Source organism: Cyprinodon variegatus, unplaced genomic scaffold, assembly GCF_000732505.1.
Source record: "Cyprinodon variegatus isolate N-32 unplaced genomic scaffold, C_variegatus-1.0 Scaffold1189, whole genome shotgun sequence".
In the NCBI taxonomy this organism is placed as follows: Eukaryota; Metazoa; Chordata; class Actinopteri; order Cyprinodontiformes; family Cyprinodontidae; genus Cyprinodon; species Cyprinodon variegatus.
This window is the reverse complement of record NW_015151642.1, coordinates 39121-59461: the sequence shown is the minus strand read 5'-3', so window position 1 is coordinate 59461 and position 20341 is coordinate 39121. Positions and strand designations below refer to the sequence as shown.

The following is a 20341-nucleotide window of genomic DNA, read 5'->3' as shown; positions in this document are numbered from 1 at the left end:
GTGCTGGAACAAGATTTTTTTTTAGATTGAAGTTTTTAAGACTGTGAGAATATTTTGCTTTCCATCAGCTATCTATAGTCTAAACTGGTCTGTTTTTTGCAAACATTAAAAACAATAAAGACATAATTGAGAGTATTGCTCCATTAGTGAACACCTGCTCTAATTCTGCACTCCAATTCGAAAGAGGGGAGTTTATTATGAAGAATTTTCTAAATGTTATCTCACCTGGTCAAATATACAGCATTTATAAGGAGTAGTTCAGTTTAGGTGCCAGAATACTTGTAGCTTCTAGAAAACCAAACGAGTTAGAGTATTTATTTTTAGAAAGAGGAAAACCGAAAAATGGGGTGAACAGTTTTGAACATATACAAGTGTACAACTAAAGTTTGCTGGAACATAGGCCCATTCCTCCTGACAAAACTCCTGTTATCTGTAATATTTTCAGCTGTGCACACACATTTTCCATGGCACTGGGAATAGGGCTTGTGGTTGTCACTGTGATTAGGGTTAATACCCATTTGGAAAAGCCTTTGATATTTACAACCTTTAGTACGTTTTTAAGTAGATAATATAGAAAAGACTTCTTCCTCGCGGACTGGGCTCATAGCTCATTTTAATAAAAGATCAGCTTGTCGTGGGTAATGTACCTCTCTTGCCCAAGAGAGTTCTATTTAATTAGTAGATGAGACGAAATATTCATCTTTTTTCTAGAATTGATTAAGCTATTCTGTAGAATAAAGACTATATTGATCTTATAAGACTTAACTGTCAGCATGCATCATGTTACTTAACTCTACAGATGAAAGATTTTGTTCCAACAGACTGAGCTTAGATGTCTACTAACAAGCAAGGAGAAAGAGGTCAAAAGACGTAAATGAGGATGTGAGGAGGGGAAAGGGGAGCAAGAAGACAAAAATAACTGAGGCATGTGTCTGTTCCTCCTTGGTATTTTCCACTCTGGTAAATCTCTTCCTCCCTCCTCTCCCTGCTTTTCTTGTTCTCTTCCAACTCCTCCCTCCTTTCTGTCATTGGTCAGCTGGTTTGATCCACAGAGCCACAAAGTTGCTCTAGCTCTCATCCAAGTGGCTAATGCTGCCCTCAGGGAGGAAAAAGAGAAGCAGGGAAGAAGAACCGGTGGGGAGGCAATCTATATCAGGATACTTTGGACCAGTTGACGAGAGAAGAGGAGGTTGGAGATGCTTGACTGGATTTTGGTTGAACTCTGAGGAGACTGACCTTTAACCTTCTTTACATCTGATCGATGGTTTTGTTTTTAACAACTTTTTCAGCATCATGAGCTCCTCATCAGCCAACCTTCAAAACAAACTTCTGCCTTGTAAGTGATATTAAAACTTATGAAACTGAATCCCGTGTGTTTAATCAGATGGTAATTTTGACCCAGATTTAACATTATAGGAAATTAGTACTAAAGTGTGTGAGCGTATGTCTGTTTTATTGTTTACATTTCTCCTTACATTCAAATGTGTAAATTTAAATGGACAAATAACCCCACAATAATTACTAAAAACATATGTTATTGCTGCAGGTTTAAAACTTGTACCATTTTGTTAACCTAGTTCTTGGCCAAATATGGACTGGTAAAGTTTAATTTATCATAACAGGAGGGTGTGTCGGCCATGCTTACTTAGTCAGATTTTAAACGCAAAACCTTGGGTAAGAAAAATCTAATCTTAAAAAAATTCTAGATAGTAGTTCATTTTAATTCTATTCAGAAATATTTTATTAATCCCAGAGGGAAATTAAATATAATATATAAGTAATGTTAATTTGAAGTTAAACATTATTAGTTTATTTCTACACGAAAAGTCCAAGAAAAAACAGCATTTATTAGTGAACAAATTAAAACAACAATCCATAAACACTTATAAAATTATTTTTTTTGTTTTTGTTTTCAGGGAATCTCAGTAAATAACCCATCCTACTACTACATATCTGTGGAGGATAAAAAGTGCCAAAATTAAATAAATAAATACAGCATTAAATAAATAATTAAATGTTTCAATAATTAATTAAATGTGGCATTAAATAAATAAATGTGTCATTCATTCATTAAAACCACGTCACTAATATAAAGTGCCACAATTAAATAAATAAATACAGCGATAAACAATTAAGTAAATGTGTAATTCATTAAATAAATAAGGAATTAAATATAAAAATGTGTCATTAATTTAATAAAATACGTCTTCATTTTATTAAAAAATTATATATAATTATTTCAGTGTGCATTTAATTGTTTCATGGTCCTGTGTCGCAGTGCATCGAAACCATTAAAATAATCTGTCAAACTCACCCATTAAAGTTAGGGGGGGGGGGTTATCTAACACCTGATTGGTCACCCTGCACATTAAGGCGAAGCAAATCGATTACAGAGACTCGATTCGCGTTAACCCCGCCCCCTAACTTTTATGGGTGTGTTTGAGAGATTCTTTTAATGGTTTCGATGCACTGCGACACAGGACCATGAAATAATTAAATGCACACTGAAATAATTATGTATATTTTTTTAATAAAATGAAGATGTATTTTATTAAATTAATGACACATTTATATATTTAATTCCTTATTTATTTAATGAATTACACATTTAATTAATTGTTTATCGCTGTATTTATTAATTTAATTGTGGCCCTTTATATTAGTGACGTGGTTTTAATTAATGAATAACACATTTATTTATTTAATTCCACATTTAATTAATTATTGACACATTTAATTATTTATTTAATGCTGTATTTATTTATTTAATTTTGGCACTTTTTATCCTCCATACATATCTGCCATATATTTCAAATGTCTATGATTTCTTAATTACAGAAAGCCACACAAATTGGTTTGCTAAACGTTTAACAAATTTGCCATACACTATTACCAGCTGAACAAAACTGTTTCTTGGCCTTGTTTAAATACCTTATATGTTTAGAATAGCCATGCTGAGATGCAAGATCTACTATGCATATACTTGTCTACTAAATGTGTAGAACTTTTACAAAAATGTTGTAACGCCTATATATTCATAACATTATTTAATATCATGCTACACTTTGCAGACTCTCAGTCTGCACTAAAGAAGACTAACCTAAAGCTATATCAAATTTACCGAATGAATTAGCTAGAGATTATTTGACCACTTTGTGGGTAATAAACCATAGGGTAATTGGGGAATAAACCTTAAGTCCAAAAGAATAATATTGTTTTAATTATAGGAGATACATAGCCAGAATGGATGACATAGCAAAATTTTTTGCTTTCCTGTTGAAGTACAACAGTGGAAACTTGACCCCACTTCAAAAAGCAATAAAGAATTTACGGAGACAACAACTTTACAAAATTTACTTTGTTGTCTTAGAGTTAGAACTATGCTAACATATTTTGTATCCATGATTCCACATGGCAAGATATGTGGTACTGACACAGGATAAACTGTAACATTAAAGAAAGCACTACAACATTAAAGAAAGCACTACAAGATTAAAGAAAGCACTACAAGATTAAAGAAAGCATAAAGAAAGATTGATCACAGCTCTATGATCACTCCGTTGAAACAGTGTATTAACGCCTTAACTTAAAATGTTGAAACCTGCCAGCAAAATATGTTTGCTTTGATTATTCTGGTGCTTCAGTTTGTACCACATGCCTGAAACAATCTAACATCTACTTCCAGCCTTAAAATTTTAAGTTCCGAATTCAGCTTCTCTGATTGGTTGATGTTGCGCATCCAGCAGCAAAAGTTCAATTTTTACAACTCGAGCAGCTGCTGCTCGTGAAGTGCGCCCCATGCCTCAAATGCTTAGCAGCTCATGAGTCGCTGCTCCTGCTGCTCTACCTGCTGCAGGACCTTTTAATGCACAGCAACCGTTGACTTTGCATGTAAACCAGCTGCTTTTGTGGTCTGAACGTGGCATTACTACTTTTAACCCACTTATCACAGCAAATATAGCAAAGACGCTCTCTGCCATTGAACGCAGGAACAGCCGAAGCATCTGTGCACACTTGACACGATTGCGTCTGAACTTACTGTGTACAAGCATGAAAAATGAATCAGCAGGTGCCTTTTTGCTGCCCAAAGCACATCCAAGTAGCATTAGACTTGTGCTTACTTCAGTTTTTAATACACATCTCTATGTCTGTTTGCATGAATGTGATGTGCAACATTTTTTCTTTACTTAACTTCTAGAACAACAGACTGTCCCATCCTGCCCTGCACAACATGTCACATAAACCTGCCACATGGTTTGATTACCAAATAGCTGCCCTGGTCCTCTCAGCTTGGTCATAATGGCACAACTAAAATCAGGAAATGGAGAGCAGTTGCCTCTTCTATGCAGCCCGCCTTCCTGCAAATGAGTCTTTACTGACAGCATACTAACTTACACATCGGGGTTGGTCCGGAGCATGTTCCGTATCACCTCATATGTATGCTTGGATTCAAAAAATTCATGAATAGTCCTATTAAGGTTTGGATCACCGAGAATATTCATGTTTTTAAAAAACAAATTAAAGCCAGAATAACTTCTGGTTCCAAAGTAAAATGAGCTGCAGTCCAATCAGCAATCTCTTAGGTCTCCCACTGGGACATACCTCTTCCGGTTTGTTAATGTTTTAGTGCTTTCCTTAATGTTGCAGTGCTTCTTTAATGTTGTAGTGCTTTTGTAATTGGTAATTGTGCTTTGTTAATGTTGTAGTGCTTTTGTAATTGGTAATTGTGCTTTGTTAATGTTGTAGTGATTTAGACCTTAGGGCCACCGTATGATGATGCTAAATTGACATAAGTAAGGAGAACTGAATTAATGTTCAACAGTACCACTGCTAAGAAGAATCTCCATTTTTGTAACATTTATAAATGAAAGCCAGTGTGACTGTTCAGCTAATAGCTACCTTTGGGGTTGTTATCTGCAGTGATTAACACAAGAGCTGCCTGTGCCAAAAAATATGAAAGATATGTTGACTAACCACTCTAACTCCTTCTCACTAGTACTAGACAAACAGGTCATATTCTCTGGAGGCATTTGAATATGAACATATACAAACATCAGCTAGGTTAAACAGGCTCATCAAGGACTTTTTTTTCATTTCCATTAATTTTAACCTGTTCCAGCCTAACTCTGAGCCTCTCCCTAAACCTAATAATAACTGGTACATACCTAACCCAAAGTCAGACCTTATGTAGAATTGTAAGAACACCCTTCCGCCCTCAATGACTTTATTAGTAAAGTACGGATAATATGAAAAGGAATTATAAGTTGTCACTCACATGCAAGTTTAAGCACACATGTTGACTTTGCATTGACTTCTATCTCCCATTCCTTTCAACCAAACCCTCCCCCTATTACCAATACATATCTAACCTAAATTCAATTGACTCCGTAGCCTCCCAACCAAGAAGAGAACATTTCCTTAAAGGGACATATTGACTGATTCACACACTTTCATTTCCCCACAAAATGTCTCATATTCCTGGGAAATTAGACTTACAGTGTCCCCACAAGGTAGCCAAACATTGAACACTCACACACAGAGACGTAATGTTGGACTGGGACCAAAGCAGAAATACAGACAAAGATCTATTCTTCCTAATGGGATTGCTCTGTCAGATCCCGTCAGAGTTGACTCATTGCAGTCTGTTTTCATAGACAAAGTAACCCAGATAGGATCTGAAACTTAATTAGTACCATCTAGTTCAGAGATTTCACAAGACTAAAATGGATCAGGGCTTTGACTCCAGAGAAGTTGTCCCCCATCTGTTGCTTTATCAGCTTCCCTATATACTCGGCTCTATTAGGTTTTAATATTTGCTTGAGTCCGCTGCTAGTGAGAGTTGTGAGTGGAATAAAGGTTTCTCTTTAAGTCTTTGTAGTGAAGCTATTTAAAGGTTGACTTTGATGACTCTTCTGCTGACATCTTAAGATGATGGTTTGCATTTAATTTTATTTCAGTGCATCAGAATAGATGGGGGTTTAAAAACAAATTAATTTCAGACTTTTAAGATGTCCTTATGTCTTTGCATATATGACACAAAACTGTTAAATTATTTGAGGGTTTTGAGGTATGACAATGTGGAAAATACAGATGTTCGGAAAATTATACTGTATCCTATAATGCTATCATAACCTAAGAAGCTGTTGGAACCTGTTAAGTACTTTACTATATTAGAAATACACTGAAGCAGCTTGTTGGGAATATGACAAAAAGGAAATAGATTTTATGACCAAATTAGGTTTGCTCATAAAAACTCTTAAATTTCTAATGCATGTTTGGCTTATACAGATATAGCCTGAGATATTTGGCACAAATTATTGCCTTAACTACTGACATAAAAACAATAATGCAGGATTCTGTCCATACACACCTTTAGGTATATGTAGTACTTGCTTTTGTATGGTGTGGTTATAAGCCACAGTACACTCTAGAATTCATCTGTATTTAGACATGCGTTTTTTTTCCCCACGATTCTTTCTTCAAAGATTTTGTCCAAGCCTTGAGGTCAACATCATTGTTTACTATTATTAACTGGAAATTTGTGACCTTGTGGTTGGTGTGTTTGTTCTAGAGAGGTTGCAAGATCACAGATTTAATCCTTAGACTTTCACTGAAGGTTCTTCAGCAAGGCCCTTGCTTATAGAACCCTCCTTAAGAACAAGCTTAAGGGTGGGTAAAACACAGAGGACTAATCTACCAATTGATAAATTTTCAAGGGATCTTTCTTTTTTTTTATTAGGCTGATCCATATACAGTGCTTGCTTTATATTAGGTTTGTTGCTAGTACTCTTGCCCTTGCTTTGTTTTAATGTAACTTGTTGCTAATTGACTCATTGTTTACTGCAAAAAAAAAGTTTACTGCAATTCTAGTTCCTTGCTTGTGGCCAAAACATGCAGAAAATACTGTTGGAATTCTTCAGTATCTTACTGCTACAACCATAGCTATGTGTGGGAATCTTTTTGCTGCTAACTGAGCTGGTCGCATGACATGAACAGATGGGAAGCCATTGCAGCACCTCTCTCACTGTAAATATTACTGTAAAACGTGAAAAGGGTTGTATTCTAAGTGAAATATGCTGAATTAGCAAAACTGGTGTGCCTCTTGTTCAAGATGATACTGAAGTAAACAGAGGAGTACTGTTACAAATAATTATAAAATGTAATGATCAGGAATTGAGCCACTTCCTAGGATCAGACCAGGAGTGTTATGGTTCTCCCCTTTTGGGACTTTGAGTTTTTTAGTTTTCAGTTTTCACTATCTAAGTAATTCTTTTTGTTCATCTTTGGTTTATTTTCCATTTTGTGTTATATCTAAGCCAGTCTTAAGTTACTCTCTGTTGCCCCCTTGTGCCTGTGTCATTTCCCCTAGTTAACTTCTAGTAACATCCATCCACAACTCCTCTATATCATCTCATTACCCCAGTCTTTGTTCTGTTTCGCATAAATACTCTCCCTGTGCAGTTTGTCAGTGCTGGTTCCTTGTTGTTAGTTGCTTTCTCGTCTCTGGCTCCTAATGTGAGTTTTCCCTGATGTTTGCAGGTTGTTTGGTTCTCAGTATCTTTTGTGTGTTTGGATGTTTGCCTCAGTCTTTCACTAAACCAACAATAACTCCTCTATGTCTCACTAATCTCTGCTTTTGGGTCCTAAAGCAACCTCACGCCCCATGTTGACAAGGAGATTCCTAATAATAACTGTATTCCTAGTTTCTGGTCTCGATTACTACCTATGAGGCAGGTTTTAGCAGGAAATATTAGATGCATTAGATTAGATGTACAATGCATTTTTAAGTATGGCTGAAAAAGAAATAGCTGGCCTCTTTTCCTGGCAAATTCTCAGACATATTTGTATAAATTATTGTAACAACCAGGATTACCTGGATCAATGGTTGCATTATACTCATTTCCTAATTGCTGTGTGTCAAGCAACTCCTTGCAGCAGCCAAGTGCTTAATCATGGTGTGTAATTCAGCTCAACAGGCATGAAGGAATGTCTTAATAAAATTAATAGTAACAAAGTTTAAACATTGCAAGCCTGTGCATTTGAATCAGCTTAATTTGTTTTTTTAAAAATGTCCAAAGGAAAAGAAAGAGATGCAACCTTAAAACTTGACTTGGACAGATGAAAGCCTGAGGGATTAATCTGTGTTTGGTTAAAATGCTAGGTTGCCTTGTTTATATTTGAACAAAGTACTTCTGAATTAATCTTTATTTGGAAAGGAGATTCTGAAAATGTATTTTAGATTAATTTGGTCCTGTTGTTACATTCAGTAGGCTCCGGCTGAGACACAAAACAAAAAAATACTTACAGTACATAATACCTCACAAAATTACTGATATCCAACTTAAAGAGATTGTATGTTTTCATGTTGTACAATTCTCAGTTATTAACTTGAGATATTTAAGCATCTCTTTTTTTTTTAGATCCTTCAATTCTTAAACTAAATTCCTAAAACAATATGGATGGTTACAAGCACTGTGTAAAACACCTAAAATGCATAATGTGTAGTTCTTCGTTGTAATCAGACACACTGGTGATTTAGTGCTCTTATAACCAAGGATGACTCCAGTCAAAGCAATGTAAAAAAAAAAAAAAAGATCTCTGTGAATATGATGTAGTGTGACTTCAGCTGTGACGGATGTCTGATTAGTTTCGTCTTTTGCCCTGCCATGAGTGCCTGTAGTATCATATTCATTCCCTCATCCTCCTCTCCTCCTATTAAACATCCCAGAAGAATGGCAGGAGATTTATAAACCAAAAGCAAGATATTCAGAATATATACAATTTTTGCAGAGCCTCATTTTAAAAGATGGTACTTTCATTTCAATGTTGTGCAACTAATCAATCTCAACAGCAAAACCTCTCACATTGGCACCTTTACTCTCTCTTGGTGTTAGTTATATATTGGTTTGGTGGGCAATCCCATAACATTTCCATTCTTTAAAGTGCAGCAGTGATTGAATAATATAACAATAATAGTTATTGAGAAAAAGCAGAAGTGGGAGCACCCTCTCTAAACACTTATGGTTTAGTTTTCATAAGTGATATGTTTTGAATTTAATCCTTGAAAAATTTCCCTACAATTTATTGCACTTATTATTCTCTATTTTACAGTTCTTGCTCTAATATAAAGTATGTAATCCCAGCCATCAGTTTAATAGTTCTGTAAAAAAAAAAAAAACTTTTGAAAATCAAAGACTTAGTTTTCATTAACCATGAGATTAAGTGTTTTTTTTTCTATTCAAGAATATTAATTACATAAGATTGCTACATGTTGGTTTAAATCTCTGTAGTTGAAATATTGAGCTTCAAACCCTCCAAATCCAAGTAAACAAACATGGAAAAGCTACATGAAGTTATTTCCCATTAACTGGTTTTGCCACCTTTGGGACAAGCAAATCTTTGTGACAACTGCCAGCCTTTTACATTCCTGTTATTTGTAGAATGGTTTAAAATTAATCTTAGTTGGAGGGTTTCCAATTTTTGTTTTGGATCAAGGCATTGTCTATTTTCACGAGGTATTTCAACTTGCTTTGTTATTTCAGACGGCTTGTATTTAAGGGATTTCCTAAATCTACAGGTCCTGCAGTAATCGCTTCAGAGGTATAATTGCTTTTCACATAAAATCTGGATAGTGTGGATAGCTTTCTTTCTTTTATATTGAGTCGATTTTTTTTGTATTTACTGAAGATATCTTTGTCCTATATTAAAATGTTAAATGAGCTGAAGCATTTCAGTGTGGCAGAAAGTAGTAATAGTATAAATCTGTAAAGGAGAATCAATATTTTCACATCACTGCTTGGTATAAAAAATCTCTTGTTTGGAATATCTAGATGAATTATCACTATAAAAAAAACTCCAGTGAGTGTATAAACTTTGCAGACCCTGCCCCACAGCTTCAATGCACTTTACTTTAAAAAGATGAAAAATGCCACCCTTCTGCTGTTCAGGGGTAACCGTTCTGTGTAAGAGGATTTGCCAGTGTGGGAAAGAACCGTGGATCAGTGCGTTATCATCTGGTAAAGCCTATTGTGTTAATCAGAACTCATGACAGTCTGCTGCTAGACATGTGGAGGCTAGTGGGACAGGACAATGACCTATAAACAGTCCTATTGTGGGTCATGGTGCAATGAAAGAGAGGCTTTAAACTGATGATGTCAGTGTCAATGCACGGTGATGGATGCAGCTTTGTCCCAGCAAACAGCCTCAGCTAATACACCAGCTGAAAAACACACTTATAACAAAGCATCAGCAGCTAATGAATAATTCACAAACCTTGCAACTTGATTCTTGTAAACAAGGCCTTTTTAGGGCTAGGGCTTAAGTAGACAATCTAGAGTTCAAAGAACCCTGGAAAACATGTTTTTAATAGTTTGACTGCCACACCCTATTTTGAGGAATGTGGAAAGGAAGTGCAGTGCAGTGGAAAGTTATACTTAGATACTGCGTCATGGCCTGCATCTCTACCCTCCCTTGTTGCAAGAACCTATGAGGGGTTTTGGAAAGGATGCCCAGTTTACTCAGTTTTCCCCTGGGGTCCGTTTCACGAGGCAGGTTTACCGAAAACTCTAAGTTTTCCAAACCTGAAAACAGGGAAACTCTGACTTTTCCGATTCACAAAGAGAGTTCCCTTAATCTTTTTCAGTCACCGTAGTAACATTGACTCCACATCTAACCTGGCAGGGTTTCTTCTTTAAACTTGTATCCGCTGTCTCCACTCTCATTACAGCCAATAATTTTGTTTTATTTTCTGATTTAGTCAGATTTTTGTCGTAGTTTTGAGTATAAAATATATATACATTTATATCATTCACTGGAATGTTACACACATTAGGATTTAAAACAAACTTTGAATGATCATTTCAAACAAAATGAGCTTCTACACATCTACAATAAAGATTCTGGATGTCATTACATTAATTTCAGATCTCCATATTTCTAACACACTGGTCAGCATTTGCATTATTTTAACTATGAAAAAATTTTCAGTCAAGCTGATAAATTTCAGAATGGCCATTTAACCGTCAAAGTTTTCTAGATATATAAAGCTTAATTCTTACTAGTCTTGTTACTAGTAACATCCTTACTAGTTTTGTTTTTTTACTTTCTGAAATTCAGTTTCTGCTACAAAAATGTAATTTAGAAGTGTGATTTTGATCAGAAAGAATCTTATTTTAGTAAAATAGAACAATAGAGAGGAGGGCTTTTAATAATTGTGAAAACTGCCTTCCCACTTCATATACACTTAAGCATTAACTCAAGGAATAATCTTCTCCATCTTCCTCTCCTTTGTAGCTGTAGCGCTGTTTCTCTGTCTTTTAAACNAGTTTCAGTGAGGTGAAATAGGCACTTCTTGTTGACTTTTGTCATGGTGACTCATCAAATCAGTGCTCCACTGATAATTGCTTTTCATACTTGTTGCGCACGCGCTTAACTCTGCATGGACCTGGTTAAAATTGATTGAACTAGTTGATAGCAGCCATTGTGAAACCGAACACTCAGAGTTCCCGATTTAGGTTAGATCAATTTAGAGTTGAGGATTTGAATCTGAATTTGTTAAACCTCAAACTGACCCCTGAGGCAGGCCCCTGTGTTTAGAGGTCACTGGTGCAGACAGGCTAAGAAGCTGCAGGAAAGATAATTCACTTATCTATTTATTGTAATTAGATAACTTTAGAGAAAAAAGTGTAAGAGATGTGTAAAAAGCTTTAGATTATATCCACTTTTTGTAATAATCTACCAAAAAGATATTCAAAACTTTCCTTTTTGGTAGATTGTTAATTTGGGGTAAAAAAAGATACCGGTATATATAAAAACACAGTAACTCTCTTTTCAACCTGAAGAAGTCAATAATTACTGTTAAGACGTATGTACTTTTTAATTTTTGATTTGTTATATTTTTAAATAAATCTTAGTTTTTAGTTTTTACTAAATAACTAATATTGAAATAAAACAGACTTTTCCAATTCGGAAGTCCCACCCATGTACATCTTGCTGTAATTCTCATTGAGCAGGTTTGTAGTGTTATGGTTTACCCCTCTTGGATTGTAGTTTTTAGTCATCTTAGTTATTCTGTTTTGTTGATCTTTAGTTTGTTTTCCATTTTGTTTTATATTTAAGTCAGTCTTTAGTGACTATGTCACCGTATTGTGCCTTTCTCCTTTCCCCTAGCTCCCTTCTAGTCTCTTCCATTAACAACTGCTCCATATCAGTTGATAACCCAAGTCTTTGTTCTGTCTCTAATATATACTCTTCTTGTGCAGTTCTTCCATGCTGGTTCCTTGTTGTTGTTCTGATGCTCCCTCGTCTCTTGTTCCCCATGTGAGTTTTTCCTGATGTTTTCTGTTTGTTTGGTTCTTTTGTATTTTTGGATTTTTCCTTAGTTACTTCATTAAACCTGCAAGAGCTTATTTCTGCCTCCCTCATCTCTGCATTTGGGTCCTCAACCAACCTCCAACCACATGTTGACAGGTAGAGGCGTTATCAATCAAAGAGTTTTACATTAGTATACCGCTTGCTAAATGCTGGTCGGACCTGAATGTGCTTCAGTTAGAGCAAATTGAGATTGAGCAGCTCAAACCAATCATTCAATAAAGTGGAGAATAAAGGATTTTGTGGAACTGTTTTTTTCCCCTAAAGGCCTGGAAAGATTTTCAATGAAAGGACAGAAAACTTTAAAATGCATTTCAAAATAAAAGTCCTGTTGGTATATTGCAAACCTAGAATGGGTAATTATTGGATCTGTTAACAGGCTCATGATAATGATCCAAAACACATGGCAAATGGCCTGCACCTACTGTATATTGCATCTTTTCAAGTCATGGCACTCCAAAGGGTTTTAGAATACTTTCAGTTATTCGCTAATTCACACACATAGACATACAAGGATGTTGGTAAGCTACACTGTAGCCACAAGTGCCTTGGGGCTCACCATCAGAAGTGGGGGTCCTGCATATAGGAACCTTCTGACACCATCACTATGCTATAACATAGGGCCAAATCAATGCTCTCTTATGGTCATCTCAGTCTCCACATCAGTTTTTTTTTTTACAGAAGACTTTAGAGAGTATAGGAGAGGGGGAACTGAGGAAAACAATCCTACTGAGTACAACCTAAAGAGATTGTTTAAAAAGCAGGGGATGAAAGAGGTTAAAATATTTTCTTTTCAATCTGCTCTTTATATGGGTATTTGTAAAGCAATACTTGGTTGTATGTACTGGATAAGTGCTATTTAAACAGGGATTACTTCATTCACTTGGGCTGGGAAACCACCTTTTAGCAAATAACTTGGCTTAGACTGAACCAAAGAAGGAATGTAGCAAACTACTTTATAATCAAAGTGGAGAAAAAAGTAATTATTTCCAGAGGCGGTTTTAGTCTTTTCACCAGAAGTTTAACTTCTAAGATGACACGTCAAAACAAAAGAAAAAATGTTTCGTTAGAAGTACTTCTCTGCACTTCCTTGACCTTCTTTCTCTTCATCACAGGGGAGCTTCTTGTGAGCTCACATTTTCTTTCAGCTCACTGATGGCCCTAATGACTGCCTGTGGGTGACACTGAGCTCTCTTATCCCCTCATTTAGCCCTGGAATCAATGCTTTACTGCTGATGTTTGGGCAGCTGACGCTTCTAAACGGGGGTAGCTCAGTGGGCAGTTGACACCCCCCCCACCGCCACCCAAGAGAGAAACACGTGCCATCCAGATATTAAACAGACAGGAAGAGTGACCTGATTTCTCTTTTTCATTTAGGTACATGTACTCGACACTGTGCTGTGAAGAGATCAGATTTAGTTGACTGCTATATGATCCAGCATCATAAAGGGATAGTGAATTCCGCTCCTTAGATGACATGCTGACCTCTTTTATGTTTCCATCCTCATCACAGCACAGAAAAAAACATAATTCAGGCTTTACACGCTAACATAAACAAAAGGGTGCCTACTCTACTGTCCCAGATTCCCAGAATATTCACACCCATTCAATTCAAAAATGTTCTTGTCACAACAAGAAACTGTAATGTATTTTAGTTTGATTTCATGCAATTGATCCATACAAGGCAAGGTGTAAATGAAATTCAGTAGAAACAAAAGCTGAAAAGTGTGGCATACATTTACACTAAGGCCTTATTATTGTTATAATAACATTATTATTATTTTCATTATTACTATCCATCCATCCATTTTCTGTCACGCTTCATCACAGCTGGGGTCGCGCAGGTTCTGGTGCCTTTCTCCAGCTGTTGTTATTAATAATATTATTATTATAAGAATTATTATTATTAATTGTAGTAGTTGTAGTAGTAGTAGTAGTAGTTGTATTATCGTCTCTATTAGTTGAATTCCAACATAACCATTTACACTGAGTGCTGACCAAGCTGATAAAGTCAAGTTGAGGAAGAGTGTAAAGTTGGATAGGGTTTCTATCCCCTATAAGTGTCGAATTCTTTAAAGGTGGTGTTTTCCCCACTGTCTGAAATTGGAAGCAGTATTGCAAAACTTATACGAAAGCTGACAATTCAAAGCCATTCCAAGATCATGCAGCAAAAGACTTGATGTGGAAGTTCATCTTCCAACAGGACAATAAACTAGAGCTGCAATTAATCACAATCATACTTATGTCAGCCCAGTCAAAGTTTAGACCTTAATCTAATTTATAATCATTCTTTCAATTTGTGTTCTTAATATAAATATTATAGATTTGTTGAAGCTATCTGGAAAAGAAATCTGGATCAGAATTTTTGTCTCTACATGTGAGACAGATGGACCCTAAAAACTCTCTGTTGTAACTGCAGCCAAATGTGGTTTGATATTGACTCTGGGGGCATAAATACAAAAACATTCCACACTTTTCAGATACTACAAAAAAAAAGCAAAATGTATGGTATAGAATTGTAGTTAAACACACAAATAATAAAATGATATAAAATAATGGTAAAAAGTTTAATGGACATGGATCCATATGGTTGTACTGTACCCAGTCACTGTTTAAAATTGTAGTAATTCTTTAAGGCTGAATAGCCCTTTTCAATATGCCATGACAAAAACCCAAATTACGCAATCTTAGAACTTGCATTATCTCGAAGGAGAGAAGTCAGTCCCATTCTGTTACATCTCTGCCTTTGCGTTTGTCTTGAAAGAGTCCTTTATTTGCCTGCTGCATGAGCCAAAGATCTGACTTTGTCTTTATGTGGGGATGCAGGGTAGCATGCAGACACATCCGGCCTGCTTCTTCAGTGGAGAAAAACGTTTCTGTCTGTTCCAGACATTCCTTTCCAGCGGATCTTATGGACCTCTGCTTCTTAAGTCCTATTGTAAAAGCAGAAAACAAGAGGGAGAAGGTAGAGAGGGAAAAGGACCTAGAAAAGACTGAGTGAATGAAATCTATCACAGCCTTCTCTTCATCTACTACAAAACCAATGACTGTTGTGTAGAGTGGTGCTACAATAGGCATGTAATCCCATCATTACTTTGGCTGAAGATTTTCCCATGAGAGTTTCTGTGTTACTCTGAGGTCAGTGGGGTCGTCTGTGGCCAGAGAAGCTGTAACGTTTGAATTGATGTGGTAGAAAAAAAGGAAAAAACGTGGATAGGGAAGTAAAATCGATGTGAGGATACACATCTGTAGCTAACCTTTAGCTGCCCAGGGGCATCGAGCTCTAAGTGGAAACAATCAATGACGTGATCAATCAGTGTTTAACTGGGTGGGAAAACAAACCAGGATAAGCAGCTATATTTAAACCTGCAGCCTTACAAGGAATCAATTTAATCCAGCTCAGGTTAGACGCTTTCCAAAACAAACCCTCTGCCTTATCTCTGGCACGGTACTGTCAGCTGGACATAGTACACATTTAGTCACATGTCAAGAAGGCCTATTTCATGTGTAAGACATCTTGTTTTGTCTTTGCTGCTCTCTTCACATTCTGCAAAGGTTCAGTGAAAAACTGTAGATTAATGATTAGAGATGACCCTCAAAATGAACTATTAGTATTAGGCTTTTTTTGACACCAAGACATAGTCATTATATTAAAAACAAATCAGATCATGCATAAAAACATGTTCTACTGATAATAAATCTGAAGATTTATCGTTCAAAAAAAAAAGCTAATGTCTGCTATATTCTGATTAACTTAAAATAAAAGGAAATATACCTAAATGAGCCTAACGATAAATTATTAATTAATGCTAAGGCAATAATAATCAATAAAAGAGCACTCACACTTTAGTAATTACAGCGGATAAAGTGCTTCCTGTCTTCACATTGAGTAAAATCTTTTGTGCAAGCTTAAATTGGAGGAAATGAAATATCCTTCGAGCAACACCAAGTAATGTCATATATTTTAAGTAAAAAATTTTGTTTTGATTTACTCCTCCTCTGAATACTGCATGGTTATTTTGGATTAAGGGTGTGAAATCTTCTGCTATACGAGGAATATGATGCTCGTATGCTTCATATGATGCTATCTATCATATGAAGGGTACACATGGGTGCATTTAGCAACATGTTTAAACTGAGACTTGATTAACATACACATAACAGTCGAAGTGACACTATTTGATATGAGAACATTGTTATAGATATTAATACTGATTTAATATGCAAGGGAAAAGAATACTTTGAACCAAAACATAACAGAATATTAGAAAAAGAACATCATACTGACAGGCAAGAGGTAGTAGTTTGTCTAGGGCTTCCTCAGGGCTTTGGGACCTTGAAGAAATCCCATAATACTATTTATTCAAAGTCTACAGGGGGGTGAATTAAAACATGTATGCAAAGAATAACTGGTAAAGATCTCTTAAGGGCGATTTGACAGATAATTGGTAACACAAATACCTAAAGACAGAACAAATGATTAGATATACTTTTTACAGGGGGCCAAGATGGCTGGGGAGGCTTTCTCGCTTTAAAGATATGAAGTTTTAATTTGACATGGGTATTCAAGAACGGGTGAAAGGAGGTGAGCAATGGACCATTGTTTTTGCGCTATACTCCTATTCCATTTAGGTTAAAATGTGGATGTCTTCCAGTTGGTCTGGTGGTAATCTGATCTTTAACAGTTTCAACAGTTTGTTTTCAATGCTAGTGTAGATAATTTGATAATAGAAATATTGACATCCCCATTTATTAAACTAATAAACCAGGCTAATGTATGGTTGCTGGGACTACCCTTGGTGCTTTAAAACATCCTCAGTCTTCCTTTTAAAGCTCTCTCTTTCTCATTGCCATCCCTGTCAACACCCTGTCACTAAGTTCAGCTTAGAGCTACTCTGACAGGCCCTTGTCATGCCTCCATCGAAGATGAGCGCCTGGTCATGACTCACGGGGAGCACTGTGCTGATGCAGCATACCAAACAAGACAACCTGTTGCTTTTTTTAAATCAGCTTTTCTGCTTTCTTCCTCCAGAGATGGAGGTTTTTGCAGCACTTTCTATGCTCCTTTACTTATTGTTAGGCCCCTGATTGAAAGTCTGGGATCACAAGCTGCTTCTTATTGCCACAAGACATATTTTTTTTATTATCTAAAAATGCATTCACTTGATTATTTTAAGGTGCTGATTGCTGGGCCCTCCACTTACTAGAGCTTCAACTAAAGCTTGAATTTACTTTCAGTTTAGAGATGACTCAGAGGACTGATCCAATTAGTTCAATCCTCGTTAGCTAGGTTATAATCACTGCTTGCAGCTCAAACACTGCTCTGTCATCCAGCTGGACTGATAACAGTTGTTAGAATTTCCACAGAAGAATATTGTTCAATTCATGTTTGTTCTTCAACTAATACCTTGCATATTTATGAAGTTTGTCTCTAAATTAACAGAAAATTTGCAGCCTTAAACAGAGAACCCCTTATTTATGTTACTGCTCTGTCTGAACTCAAGTCTTTACTTGGCTGCTTTGGAGCTCCAGTCGGCTTATATTACAGTGATGCTGATGAGGAAGGAAATTGGATCACATGGTTTCTCAAAAAGGATTAACTTGGCGAGAGGAGTCACAGTTCTACTCTGAATCTATAGAACAGGCCTGGAAATGTGTGGGCAAGCAAAGTGTGGCCATCTTTAACTTCTGGTGATGAGCTCAGTAAAACTTGGATTTCATGCAGATAATTGATGGATATGGGAATTTAAGAAATTTGCTTTGATATAGATGCAAAATCTATAATCCTCAACACTGTCATTGTTATGTTTCTTACATCCTGTTAATAAAATCAGAAATTAGATTATTTTAAGGCTCACTTACGGCTCAATGTTGCCCTCCTCTGGCTTACACCTCTTATAGGGTCCTGAAATATGCATGAAGTTTTGCAGTTCACACAAACAGCTGTGCTTAGCAGAGCATGTGATGCCTACATGGATCCAACCATTCACAGCTGAGATGGGTTTTGTGTAATTAAGATAAATATCGTTTGGTATTAAATGCCAGAACAAAAGCTAAATACCTTTTTAAAGATGCTGACTTAAGGGCAATCCCACACAAACGTCAGCATCATTACCTAACTGTCTAGAAGACACAGCTATACATGGGAACATGGGGTCCTTCGTTTTTTATTGTTGGCTATATGCCTCTGAGCATCGGTTAGAGTGTTAAGCGTGGAGAGCTCTTCTTTCTGTTTTTTGTGGGTGTTTTGTGGGATTTTTGTCAAAGGCCCTGCCTTTTTTCTTTAAAAGGAAATTGCCCTTGCCCACCCCTTTTCTTCGTTCCGGGGGGGGATTGCTTTTTAAACGTTTTTTAGGGGCTTGCCCAGGCCCATTTTTCTTCTTGCCGGTTTTTTTTAAAGTTTGTTTTTTGCTTTGTTCTTCCAGGTTTCTTTTCCAAAGGAGGTTTTGTATTTTTTCCACTATGTCAGACTCACCACCGGTAAGTAAAAATGGGGACGAGCACATAGGACGGCCTTACGTAAAGATATCACCATCATGATTGACCATTAGGAGGACCACTTATTTTGATGATCCACCGGGAAAAAACAACATCCTCCACTATACCTTTAAGTGCTTGTGCCATCACCTGACTGGCCAAATTACTACTGGTAGTGTACAAAGCTGTGTGACCTTAAAACTGTGTGTATGAAATGTCTGCCCTCCCAGCAGAGACAGACCTCACCCAGAGACGCCCAGACATGGAATCAGCACAGCAGCTCAAGCTTAGAGAGAGGCAGCGTTTCTTTGAGGAGGTCTTTCAACATGAAGTAGATGTATACCTGTCCTCCGCACACCTGTGCATCAGGGACTACAGGAGACGTAAGCTGGAATTTAATAGTAGAGTTCTGCACTACAAAAATCTTTAAATGTTTAAACTAATTATGTTCCTTTTCTGTAGCTCCAATTGGCAGTATTTCCTCAATGGAGGTGAATGTAGACCTCCTCGACCAGATGGAGCTCATTGACCTCTCTGATCAAGACCCTGTGGACGTCTTCTTCAGCTCTGTGGGGGAAGAAGGGGTGCTGTCCTCCCCAATGCCAGGTATTAAACTGGATCATAGTTCAACCCAAATAAATAAGTTTAAATGTCTTAAACATTTCACTTTATGACTCCAAATACAAGCAAGCAGCAACAGCAATGAGGAGGCCATCAGGAACGGGCTGTTTCAACACGTCCTTGAGAGCCTAGACAGCAAGTCCCGCATGTCCTCCACATCCTCAGATTGCTCCTCTGACAGCCAGGTCGCCAACATCAATGGAGGGGACACGCCTTTGGTTGGGTCAGACGAGGAAGAGGAAAACAGCACAGAGAAGAAGAGGGGCGTTTCACCAGGAGTGGAGAAGAAAATTCAGAGTGTACACTCTTGTTGCAAAGAATCATCTTGTGCTGAATAATTGTGTATGGATAGTACAGCAGAGAAGACTTCAGCCAGAAGAGGACATTTTGGAAAAAAAATGACCACCAATTGTAAATATGCTTGTTCTCATTAGACTGATCTTCTACATTGTCATTTTATTTTATTTTATTGTGGAAAACAGTTATTTTGGTACAGTATTATGAAACCATGAAAGAAGTTTGATGATCAGAAATTGCATATAGAAAAAAAAAAGATGCTGCAGAAAGAAACAATAAATTGTTTAACAGTGAATTTTACAGCTTGTGTTCTGCTAGGAATAAAGATAAAATAAATGAAGCTGTTTCATTAGTTTTTTTTTTAAATGTCTTGGATGAATGTGAGAATATGTTTGACTGCTGTTCTCAATGAACAAATATCTGCCTCAGGCTAATCTCAAACACTGCAGTAGAAATTCACAAGAGTTTAGGAGTTCACAATGCCATCATCTGAGCAGGGATCAACAGTGCAGAGTGAAAGAAAAGAAATTGGGGTATTCTTTTTTTTAAAGTAAATCTGTTTAGTGATCATTTTGGT

The 20341-nt window shown here is 36.6% G+C and overlaps 1 protein-coding gene across 5 annotated transcripts; it reads left to right on the top strand.

The window, feature by feature from the left end:
• The first annotated feature begins 1067 nt into the window (after positions 1 to 1067).
• Positions 1068 to 20077, top strand: LOC107102023 (dysbindin-like). Of its 5 annotated transcripts, none has more exons than XM_015401161.1 (5): positions 1068 to 1336; positions 12261 to 12318; positions 19080 to 19229; positions 19309 to 19452; positions 19534 to 20077. In XM_015401161.1, exons 3-5 carry the CDS (start codon positions 19109 to 19111, stop codon positions 19803 to 19805), a joined length of 537 nt encoding a protein of 178 aa, XP_015256647.1. In that variant the 5' UTR covers positions 1068 to 1336; positions 12261 to 12318; positions 19080 to 19108; the 3' UTR covers positions 19806 to 20077. The 5 variants fall into 5 exon arrangements, with proteins under 5 accessions (XP_015256647.1, XP_015256646.1, XP_015256644.1 ...); XM_015401159.1 differs by lacking the exon at positions 12261 to 12318 and having other exon boundaries at positions 1089 to 1189; positions 1290 to 1336; positions 19077 to 19229; XM_015401162.1 differs by lacking the exon at positions 12261 to 12318 and having other exon boundaries at positions 1146 to 1189; positions 1290 to 1336.
• The last annotated feature ends 264 nt before the right edge of the window (positions 20078 to 20341 follow it).

Excerpts from the sequence above, each read along its gene's own strand:
- LOC107102023 (XM_015401159.1), top strand. The coding sequence starts at position 1,294 with ATGAGCTCCTCATCAGCCAACCTTCAAAACAAACTTCTGCCTT. Across the intron at positions 19,230-19,308 it reads CATCAGGGACTACAGGAGAC|CTCCAATTGGCAGTATTTCC; the intron begins GTAAGCTGGAAT and ends CCTTTTCTGTAG. Across the intron at positions 19,453-19,533 it reads GCTGTCCTCCCCAATGCCAG|CAAGCAGCAACAGCAATGAG; the intron begins GTATTAAACTGG and ends TCCAAATACAAG.